Genomic DNA, 12,363 nt, shown 5'->3' with positions numbered 1-12,363 from the left:
CATATGGGTTGGAATTAAGCCTTTGATCAGGGTGTAAGGGCATAAGCAAGCAGATGGAATAAGGCCTTCACAGCCAGCCTCGGGTTTATAGTACATTCTGAGGGAGACTGAGTCAACAGGGCAGCAAGCCAGCAGGATAAAACAGGGAAAATAACCAGAATTGGACAATGAAGTTACAGCCTCAACATTTAACCATGATAGTGATGTCCACCTATCACTGTTTCCACTTCTGAATCAAACCTGTATGAAAACTTGCTTTTCACACTCGCTGAGCACAAGCCCCTCATTACGGAACCTTGTGGGAGTACCCAACACTGCCCTGCATCACCAACATTCAAGCTTCTGGTTTTTTTCAGTTACTTGGAAGGCACTCGCTTTTACTCGATGATTGTATTGAAGTATATGAACAGAAACAGATGATTACACATATACCTGTTTGTGTAGCCAGCCTCTTACTATAACAGGAACATTGGGATTCCTCCTGATAGCTTGTTCCCTCTTTCCAAAGCTATGAACTTTATTTCCAGCCTTCACAACCTGTAAAGAAGTATAATGTAGAAGTGGTTTTTAAACTGTACTAAGACTCATTTCATATTACAAATAACCTCAGTGCAATAATTCATTCTTCATTACACAGTAACAAAGTATTTATAGCATTTTCAAGGGCAGGTAAATAGGCAAAGATATTTACAACATAGCAAAAGTCAATCTTCCACTTTCACTAACAGATCAGTGCCAGCACAGTCTGCCAACTCCAGGTGGAACAGCAGCAGCACTGGTGAGTCAAGTCAGAACTGCTGAAGTTTTAGTGTGCTTGGGAAGTATTTTTGAGTACATTACAAGAGCTGCATGCAAGTCTCTCTCTGCAACATGGTACAAGGCTCTTACACATGTAGGACTTTGTGCACATGAATCCTACTCTTGCTCTTTGTTTTGGGGGGGCGGGGGGGTTGGTTGGTTTTGCTTTCCTTTCCTATTTAAAGTCAAACAACACTGATAACTTAATAAAATGCCTGGACCTTGACAGTGCAAACAAAAGGAGATGACCGAGTGATGCTGCTAAGGAAGAGACCTAGACAGAGGTAAGTGGAAATCACAAGGACTAGGTAATGGTTTGTGTTTTACTGCAACCTGGTTTGACTCACATGGGCAAAACTATTTCAAAAACAAACAAGGAAAGCCTATCAGCCTGTGAAAAAGACAGTGAGAATCTCTGGATGACTAACCTGCCTGTTCTTTTCCAATCTGGGCACAGTTTGTTACTGCAATTGCTTTAGGAAGCTGAGGTGCACAAATCACCCTTACAGTTGCTCCCGACTTCTCCATGGAAAGAGCTGTCCAGATTCACAGTCCATCTCCTTCCTACAATGTCTCTCCTTTGTTTGAATCTCTTCTCTCAGCTGGTCAAGGTACTGATGCTCTGTCAGCTGCAAACAGCAGCTCTGGAAACAGCCACAGGTTTCTGAGCAGATGCCCCTGCCATTCAGCTGGCAATAATAACCAGTTCACGGTAAAAGCCAGGTGAGGATGGTATCACCAAGATCTCCCAGCCCATTTCTCGGCCATACCTGTGCTAAGGCACTCAGCTAACAAACTGCAGAGCACTAGCTGTGCAAACACAGCGCGTCAATTATGACTGCAAAATCTCTCTCAGTACTCGCTCACAGACCTACAAGCAGCAAGTCTGACACTAAAGGAAGGAAGAAATAAGATGTTAGGCATTTTGTGTTTGCTTTTGAAAATATTTCAAAAGATAACTTCTGAACCTGTGTCCAAATAAGACTTTAAACAAACACCACAAAGATGTATCATGAGAACAGCCAAGCTCTGGATGATCATATGATCATCAGGCCAAGCCATATATGTTTTCTTTTAAGAAAAATGAGAAGTAAATCCATTCAGCCAAGGTTTTAAAAAAACATTGCCAAATGTTAGATGCAACAGCTACATTACGAGGGTGATGAAAAATAATGAGGCCCAAACTCTTTAAGGCTCTGAAAGTAAAAAAAAAAATCTATGGTTTGCACCTGAACAGAAATCAATTTACAAAATGTACAGAATTTAGCTTCCTAGTTTTTCATTCTCCTATTATCCTAGGAAGGGTGAATGAATTGAGGAACAGTTAAAGTATAGCTGATCTAGCCTTACAGCAGGGTTTAAATTTTATTTTTTTCCATCAGTTCCCCTGTCACTGATCAAGCACTTTGATTCTCTGACCTTATTTAATTTTTCAAAAATTCAGACCACAACGTAGAAAAGTCATCCTTGGACTTGGTCAAAAGACCAAACAATTTCTATTACACAGGAGGGGGAAAATTCTTCCCAAGGCTGTATATTCTATATCAATACAATACCTGTAATGGAAACAAAAAATGATTTTATGGTGCTTTATCTAATTAAAATTTTCATATCATTTGTAGTATTAATTATCTCATTCTGCTCTGAAATAAAACAAAGCATAACAGATACTGAATGTCACGCCTTGCTTCCATTAGCTAAAATAAAAAGTTAGTTGAAAAGAAAGGTATATTTTAAAAACTATTTCTCAGTACTGCAGTAGCCTTTTCTTAACTTAAAATATTATGATATCATTATTGTGTATTGAAAAATGCAGGTCAGAGCAGCTGCCTATGTCACTGAAGACAAGTTACTTTTGACTTCAGTACATTTGTTATGCTGGCTTGCTTTCAGAGTGGTGGGACTGGAATGTGAGAGGAACCCCTCTGCAGATACTGAGGTCAGTGACGGAGGAGGTGGAGGGGGGGCACCTGAGGAGGTTGATGCCCCTGCAGCCCGTGGTGAGGCGGCAGGCTGTCCCCCCCCCAGCCCATGGAGGGGAGCGGGGGAGCAGATGCCCACTAGCCCACTGTGGAAAAGCCCATGCTGGAGCAGTCAGATGCCCCCAAAGATGGCCGTGACTCCATGGGAAAGCCCGCGCTGGAGCAGCGTGTGACTGAAGGTCGGCCCACGGAAAGAACCCACGCCTGTGGAAAGGACTCACGCTGGAGAAGTTCGTGAAGGACTGTTTCCTGTGGGATGGACCCCCCGGTGGAGCAGGGGACGAGTGAGGAGTCCTGCCCCTGAGGAGGAAGGAGCGGCAGAGACAAGGTGTGTGGAGCTGACCCCAACCCCCATCCCCTGTTCCCCTGCGCCGCTGGGGGGAGGAGGGGGAGAGAACCAGGAGTGGGGCTGAGGCGGGAAGGAGGGAGGGCTGGGGGGAAGGTGTTCTCAGGTTGGGTTTTACTTTGATGGGTAGTAGATTAAATTGATTTTGTTTCTTCCCCAAGTTGAGCCTGTCTTTTGCCCATGACCATAAGTGGTGAGTGATCTCTCCCTGTCCTTGTCTTGACCCATGAGCTTTTCTTTATATTTTCTCCTCATCCCACCGGGACCAGGGAGGAGGAGTGAGCGAGCAGCTTCATGGTGCTTTGTTACTGGCTGGGCTTAAACCACAACAATCAGCATGGCCTTTCGCTTTTTATTCCCTCAATACTATAACCCTCAAATTTCAAAAGGCAGGATAGACTGCTTTGGTCTAAAGTCTTCGGATGACTTATTCACAGCATCAGCATCAAAATGGTGGGGCCCACACAAAGAATCTGTGTGCATTTCTGCAAAACTTCCTGTCTCTGGTGTCTTACAAATATGTTTATATACACACCAATGAAACATCGTAACATTTTGGTAAGTATAAGCCTCATTTTGGCTTTTTTCTTTTTCTTCTTTCCAACATGCTCCTCTCATTGTACACTGTACAACTGACATTGTTGGCCAGAACATGTGAAATTCTCTTTCCAAACAATTACTTTCTATTTCAGAAGTTTTAGTCAATCCAAGTTCAGACTTGAACACCACAACAAGCAAGACAGAAGTCTTCATCTCTTTCATCTTGAATTGAGAATGACAAATCTGCTGTACAGTCAGCAACTTGCCTTCCCCCTCGACCCCAAATGCAGCAATTCTTAGCTGTCAACTTTCTGCAGAAGAATCAAGTGGAAAGCCACATACCTGTTCCTGCACTTTCTAATTTGGTACTACTTCAATGAGCATAGCTCGGTATAAAAATCAGTTTGATTTTGTCCAGGATTCCAACACTCTATCTAAACAATTCTGTAATGGCATTTGCATAAAAGCATTTCATAAAAGATAATAATTAGCTATGGGTAGCTAGAGACCTTTGCCATGACAAACAGAACACGTCTCGGCTTCATGATTGTGTCTCAAGTCCGCATCTGGGAACTCACTCTTTGAAAGAATGATTATGGAATTCATGGAAGAAAACATTTAGAAATAGATGAAAGGATGTTAAAATCTACTCTCAACATGCCAAAAGTCAACCTCTAAATGGAAGACATGGGTTATTCATTTTACAGCCTTTATTCTCATTACTAATTCACTTGAAATCATTTTGTGCTAGGCTGTGAAGGAATTCAACAGATCTTCTGACTCTACAGAACAAGAGGAGTGATTTCAAGCCTGGAAACACATACAATGATGAAACAAAGCAACTATAAGAAAGACGCTGGTTCTCCTGTCTTAATCAAAACTCCAGTAAAGTGTTTATTGAGGGACCGCAGCAGGATGGATCTTACACAAACTTGGTGGAGAAGAAAAGTACAGGCAAGCCCTCTATGAGAGCTCTATTCAAAGTCTAAAGCTGCCACGTATTAAAAAAATGCCATACCTGAGAGCCTACAAAAAGCACGCGTGGCCACACTTATACTGGACTGTAAACAAAATAGAAGCAGAGACGCACTTGAGTTTTGGGAGGTGATTCTGGATATTCTCCAAGCTGTGATGGAAAAAGCGTTACCCTCAGCTTTAGCTCTGCCTTTCTGACATTGCCAGTGAACTAACCTCTAGCACGTGTGTAGTGCTGTAAGTTGTATCCAGTCACCATTTTTGATCTCACTGTTTCGTATAGCCTGATTAGATCGGTGCAAACACGTGACAAAGAGAAGCAGCCGGAGCAGGTGACAAAGGATGCACGCATTTTGGCAGAAGTATGATCCCAGGTAAGTTAAAGCCAACTGTGTCACTGGAGAAATCCCCAGCTCAAAGCAGAGTATCAGGTCCCCATTAAGTTTTCTGGTTTTAAGAGTGAAAAAAAATGAGCCTTCTGCCTCTAATGCTGGCTTAAAAAAAAATCAGAATAAGGAGGATAAATACAGTAAACACAAATGCCCAAGTACTTTGGTAAGTTCAACTGGTAGAATATCAAAAAGAAATGTATCAAGTAACTGTTTTCAGTGAAAACTTCATCTAGCATTTTAAAGACAAATGTATTCTTGAGATTTGATACATGACAATTTTTGTGTTGGTCCAATAACCTATACACTTTGGATCTAAAAAAATATTTTTTTTCTTTTTTTCTTTTTTTAAGCTTTTCATGAAATTGTTTTCATCTTCTCCAATATTGACCCAAGCATACCGAAACATTAGAAAAAGACTTTAAGTGATTCCAACTCAACAAAAATATCTTTGCAACCAATTTGGCAAAGTTCTTGCTTCAACTCAATTACCTTAACAGGTTTCACACTTTTGCATTTAGAAGAAACCTGAGAAGTTTAAAAACTGCAGGCAAAGTTAAGAAATCTATCTTATCTCTACTAATTCTTACAGTATTTTTTCGCTTCTTTTTATCCAGCACCCTCCCATTCTCACTGTACTGTATTTATTGTAGGGTCAAAGAAGCATTAGAATACTTCCAATTACAGCACTTTACCATATTTTGTGCAATAAACAACACAGGCCCTTTGTCAATGACAAACAATGGATTTTTCTATTATTAAACATTCTGCCTGTAAACTTGGTGTCTGTACTGTTTGTGCACCACAGTGATGGCAGAAAAGGATCTAAGCTGTTACTAAGACGAAGAACAGCAGTAAGGTTTCATGGAAAAGTAAGAACCGCAAATTACAGTTCCTGGTATTCTGCAGCATTTTTTGCCATATGGTGCTACTATGCTGTAAAAAAGCTTTTGCTTGGGTGGGAGATATTACCTCCTCTTTGAGGTAAGTTATTAGACTTCTAGACTAAACCTATGTCCCTATTAAAATCAGCATTAAATGAGTATTGGATTTAAAGTGAGTGAAGTTCTAATCATCAAGCTGAAACAACAGCCTTTTTTGTTTACCTTAGCGCCAGGTTTTGTATCAACAGCAGATGTAGTTACTGCAGTGGATGTTTCACTGACCATGCTTGAAGGTCTTTGGTTTATTTGGTGCTTGGACATAGATGAATTCTGTCTGGAAAAAAACACAAAACCAGATAATCTAAAGCACATTGTTTCAAACAGTCAGCTTTGCCTTTTTATATTTAATATTAACAGCGAGCAAATGAATGACAGGCTAGTCAAACATTTCCCATGCATCTGCAACTTCCTTTGCACCCCCACTATTATTTTGATTTCAGGTATTTGTCAAGCAGATGCTGCCAGTGGCATCTGATGATTGGTATTTGTCTATGTATCGGGAGGAAAAAACCTGCCAAACTGTCTGCAAATCCAACAGAGAATCAAGATATAACAAAGAGCACTCAGAGAAGATAAGGATAACGTAGGGAAACTAGATTGTGCCCAAACATGTGAAAGAGCAAGTACTGGGGAGGGAGGGATAAGAGTCAGCACTCTGCAATAACAGGCTTATTTAAAATCAAAGTGAGACTAGCCTACTGTTAGATCTTTCACTAACTTAATGTTAGATCTTTGAATCTGCCCAAAATATGATTCATACTACAATATGAATTATTAAAATACCTTTTAAGTGAAATGGTGCAATTCATGGCAGGTATTGTTAGAAATAAATAACTTCTGAGTCATACTAAGATTCAAGAAATCTTGATAACTAGCTTAGATGCAGACAGCCATTTAAAGCACAGGTAAGATCAATCCTACCATGAGAACCTGTTGAACAACGAAGAATTCAGTACAGCTGCCCAGGTGAAGAAATGAGAGGACAAACAGAAGTGCAAAATCTTGTGGAATCCCATATGCAGGTTGTGAGGAGAAGCCTCAGCATCCAGGCTCAATACAAATTTGTGAATTAAACCCACGGGTGGTATTTTCAAAAATCATTAACAACAGAGTTTAGCAAATTATAGTTTAGGAACAAGTAGTGATATAGTCACACCTGGAAAAAAAACCCCAAACTATTAGCAACCTATGATTTTCCTTTTCCTACCTCAATAAGTTACCAAAGCCATTTATTTAAAGAAAAAAAAAAAAAAAAAAAAAAAAAAAAAAAGAAAGAAAGAAAGAAAAAAAGAGAGACAAGCCACACCAAACATTACTCTTGCCACCACTGAAACTCAATCCAATTCTGAATGCAACAGAGAACAGAGTAATTTGGAGCAGTTATCACTCATAAGAACAGAGAAGAAGAGTTTGTGATTGTAGTAGCTCAACACAAAGTTTAACTGAGGACAAGGTGTTTGCTACCATTGCTCTTCCTCAGTTACAACCTGAACAATTACCTGTCCAAAAGCTTTTATAGTTGATTTGGTGTCAGGGAAAGCACATTTTTCCATTTGTGACCACACAGTTTCAATTAAGCTTGCAAGGAAGTAACACAACTTTGATCCCATTTCCTTTATGCCTTGCTTATCTGGCATAAATCCCTTCTTTCTAGCTTTTATACCTAAGTTCAGCTCTAAGATATGAGAACAAACTACAGCAAGTCCCTAAAATCCCTGGCCAGCCTTGAATGCACGAGAGCTTCATCACATCAGTTTGATACAATTTGCCTTACCTCTTACGGACCGACCAGGTATCCCACTTCAGCATTTAATCAGCAAAGAGCAGATTAAGACACTTCCCATATATAATGCTGCCTAAGCTGTTGATTTCTGTTGATCAGCCAGTTTTATCATCTCCTTTTGACTCTGTTCTCACTTGTTCCGTTCCCCCTCTATGAACTTTCAAAACAGGTAGAAAATGCAGACTTAGAATGTACCTGAATCTTACTTGCCTTTTCCTAATATTTACTTATCAAAAAGGTTCCATTTCCCTGTTCGAGGCAACTAAACCGAGAGTAAGTCTTTCAGTGAGGAAGGAATACTAACAGAGATGTGACAGTCTTCTATGCTGCTTCCTCAAAAAAAAGGTATTAGATTTGATATCATTAAGAAGGCCAATAGAAATGAGCTGCAAAAGTATGAAAACAGAACACATTCAAGGAAAATGTTTGGCCTTAGAGGACACAAAATTTCTCTTCCCTTGAGGTTTAGATTCTCTACAATGTCTACACCACAAACTACTGAGTTTTATACCGTAGGACAGTCACACAATATTGTCCAGATACTCACTGGGGCGAGGAGGGAGGAAAGGAGGTGGTGAAGAGAAGAGGAAAGAGCATATAACATACATGTTCAGAAAATCTGTAGGCTTTCCACACTATAAATAATCTGATTAGATTATGTTTCTTTGTTTTATAGAGTAGCTATTTCATAGAGAGCTTTCTCAGGAAAGACAAAAATGAAAAATAAAATTTAAGTTTCAATAAATTGGAATTAATATTTTCAATAAAAACATTAATGTGGAAAGAGAAATAACCCCAGAGGAATAGTTTTAATCTACAAATTCAACTCAGATTGAACAGATTTTCACTATTTCACAAGATACTGTTTTACAGTAGGTTAAACATACTGCAGTTTAAGAAAAAAAAATATTAAAAGAAATACAGAGGAAGATAAGCTTTATACGTTTAACAAGACCATCACTATCAGAAAATCATAATGCAATACAGAACGATAAATGCATAATTTCTAAGCATTCATAACGTGGCCATTTAGCAATTTCTCTTCCACTTGCTACTGAAAGTGATCACTGCCAATAAATCAAGCTTTCCTCTTCTAGTAGTACCGAGATTAATAATGAACTTGAAATTCACAAGGAGAAAAATGCTTTTTAAGAAATGTGAGGTTGTTGCCATGCGGAAGAACTTAAATAGCCAGCAAAAAAGACAGTAAGTCCATCAAAAGAGAAAATACATTATTATTCTCCTGAAAAAAGGTTTTGGGCAGCAAACACTGGTAATCCAAACTGTCTGTACCCAAGATGTAATAGAAAACACCAAACAATATTGAAAATTAATTTAAGTACTTGTATATAGTTTTTCAAGGATAGAATAGATGTGTTGCCTGAAACCAGAACATAACGAAACTCAAGTATTCAAGTGTCTTAATAACTGATTAATATTCTCAGTCTGTTTTTTAAAAGCAAATAAAAATACGCAGAATATCCAAAATCACCTGAAACATCCCAGCATGGTAATGGAGTTAACGCTGTCCTAATAGTATTTACAGATTCATCTTTTAAAAATATATATTTATGTATAGCATTAACTCTGTGCATTGAGAAACAGTAGTTCAAAATCACTATTACCAAAGATGTTTGATAATAACTGTTATCCAAGATACCCCATCCTGTCTTCATAGTGACTTTTTTGACTATTTTCAGGATCTTTTTCTTACTGCCTCCCCCAGATGAGTGCATACACACATAGAATTGTACTGTGTACATTCAGAGCACCAGTCCCTTCTAAATCTTTTTAAAATATTTGAAAATAACACTGTATAGTATCTCCTGTCAGGCAACTCCCTGCTATATTTAAACAGTGCTAGTAGGTCTACAAAAGTCACATTTACCAGCTGAAAGAACCACATGGCTAATATGTTGGTTTATTTAAAAAAAAAAACAAAAACCAACAAAAAAACCCAAAAAACCAAAACCCCCAAAAAACCAAACCACTGAATGACAACAACCACAAAATTATTACAGCAGTAGCCTATATTGAAAATGCAATACTCATGAGAGAACATATTCTCTTACTCTAAAGGATCATAAAAATTAGTCAACTTAAAAGATCCACATTCATGCCAGCAACTTAAAAAGTTTATTTTGTTGGCACCAAATACAACACAATAACATCATGTCAATCCAGTTTTAATACTAATAAATCTCCTATTCAGCTAGATGAAAAATTAACTGTCCTAGTATTTCTATACACCGAAACATGGCAGATATTTATTTTGGGGTTGTTTGGGTTTCCTCTCCTCCTTTCTCTCCACCTGATATTTTTGCTGCTATAGTAACCAGATGCAATAGACAAAATAAGATGGCTCTCTCCCCAGAGGTGATACACAGGCTTCTATCAGTTGCACAAAAAACAGGCAAAAAAAGAAGATAACACTAATTAGATTAAGCGCACTTTTTTCCCCCTGTATTTCTACATTTACATTCAAGTCTTATCTTTTTTAACTTTAAAGTACCACCTGCTCATTTGCAAACATATTACTATCACAAATGTATTGCAAAGCTTCTAACACATTACTACTGGTGTTTAGCTACGGATACAATTAGATACATGGCTGTAAGTGCCTGCTTCTTCCTTTCTGTATACAATTAAAGAACTGTTATTTAAAGAAAGATAAGAGAGAAGAAATCTAAACATTACATGCATCTGTCCTAAGTAATTCTATCATAGATTTTTTTAGAGAATTGGGTGTATAACAATGTGGTTAAACTAGATCTAATGCCTGTCCGGCAGCCTTATCATTAATACTCATTTTTCCATTGGTTGTTTATGAAAGGTCCCTTTGTGGATTAAGGGTTCATTAAAAACATGAAAGTAAAGCACAGAAATCAAGAGACAGTTGTGAAATGGAGGGTGGGTCCCAGAAGGACTTCCCATACAGCCAAGATGATCAAATTATTTACGGATGATCCTGAAAACTGTGAGGTGACCAAGTCAATAGAGGACAAAAGTTATTCTGAGCACAAACTGAAATGCTGACAGGAACAGATAGAAAAATAATATTCAGATATAAGTAACGATGTGATAAGATGCCAACTGAATTCAATGTCAACAACAGAAAACTAATTCAAAGGAGGAAGAAATTAAAAACATTTCTGCAGCTTTTATCGCTCAAAACAACATTGGCCATCTGAGGAAAGGATATTTTTAAATCTTGGCACAATCAGTAGAAGCAGCCAAAGTATGTTAAGAATTATTAGGAAAAGAATAGAGAAGAAAACTACAATTAAATTATAAAAAACAATGACCTCATACACTGAATACTGCATTCACCTATAATCCATCACTCCATCAGAAAAAAGACAAATCTAAAAGCATCATACAGAAAAGCTAGCTCTCAAACAGGGCTAGTGAAAGGTACAGAACACACATGCCACGTGCTAAGTGACCAAAGCTGTTAAGCTTGTAAAAACAGAATAGGAGGTAGGGATTCGACAGTGGTCTCGGCTAAGAATGGGCTAGGAAATAAGGAATTATCAATCACTATTTCTCAAAAAAACCCTAAATAAGAACACCTTTAGGAAGAAGGAATAGCGTTAAGAATCAAAAGATAATGTAATTCAAAAGTTACAGGTTCCAGGCAATACTCTTTGTTTTTATCCTTCAGTTACAATGGAGTTGAGGAAATAAAATTTCAGCTTAAAAAGCAAAATTGATGTGATACTGTTTAAAAGGGGAAATGCCTTGGGAAAAGACTAGTAAAATACAGTCTCAGCCTTCTACTGAAAATATGTAGTTCTCATTTGATGAAGTGAGGCAAGGGCGTCTGGTTCATAACTGACTCATAATCAAGCTAGGATTACATCATTTATTGACATCATTTTCCAAAACTTCTTTTCAAATCTTCTTGCCAGAACATTGCTTCCTGGATGAGAAATGGCCAGAGCAGTCTGTACATTCATCATTTCTAAATTACTGTAAATTACTTTTCTGATGTATCTATTAAAAGGACACATTTAACATTTGTTGCAGCCTGAACAAGTTTGTGCTTATGTCTCCCCACGAGCTCCCAGTCAACATCTGGTGACAACTCCTGGCTTTGGCCCTAATCTTAAATTAAAATCAACCCATAAGTAATAAATCACGTCACAACAGAACTGAAGAACAAATTGCCTTTTATGAAATCCTTAAGAGTGCTACTACTTCAGACAGGATTCTTCAGCTATAGAAAGAAGTACTCTCAGTCAAAAGGATCCCATGATGGAAAGTTTGCACTGACCATGCAAATCCAGAGACTATCTTTCCAATTGTGTCCTGTTTGTGAAAGTCATCTCATCACAAGATACGATCTGCAACACTGATTCCACACTAATACACCATGAACAACACCAATGCCATACAAATCCCTGATGCCTCAGGGAAAAGAACTGAACACACAGCATAGCCCCATTATGATTCTTAGGCCTACAGACAGGGAGGTGCTAACAGCTCCTTTGATTTCAGCAGAGATATCCACATATGTCAACAGCATCATTTGACAGGAACTCAGGTATGACCATGATGAACAGCATCTGTGTAAAACCCACGCTGTCACACAGAAGTGGTACAA

The 12,363-nt window shown here is 38.4% G+C and overlaps 1 protein-coding gene across 11 annotated transcripts in view; it reads right to left on the bottom strand.

Moving 5' to 3' along the window:
- Positions 1-12,363, bottom strand: part of PLEKHA7 (pleckstrin homology domain containing A7) — a 167,090-nt gene that overhangs the window by 53,798 nt on the left and 100,929 nt on the right. For all 11 annotated transcript variants that reach the window (XM_049819833.1, XM_049819829.1, XM_049819830.1 and 8 more), the window contains 2 exons: positions 6,137-6,248; positions 433-537 (listed from right to left, as the gene is read on the bottom strand). In XM_049819833.1, coding sequence (XP_049675790.1) covers positions 433-537; positions 6,137-6,248 — 217 coding nt within the window. The remainder of the gene's footprint in view (positions 1-432; positions 538-6,136; positions 6,249-12,363) is intronic.

Source organism: Accipiter gentilis, chromosome 17 (genome assembly GCF_929443795.1).
Source record: "Accipiter gentilis chromosome 17, bAccGen1.1, whole genome shotgun sequence".
Classification (NCBI taxonomy): domain Eukaryota; kingdom Metazoa; phylum Chordata; class Aves; order Accipitriformes; family Accipitridae; genus Astur; species Astur gentilis.
This window is presented reverse-complemented; position numbering and strand designations above follow the sequence as displayed.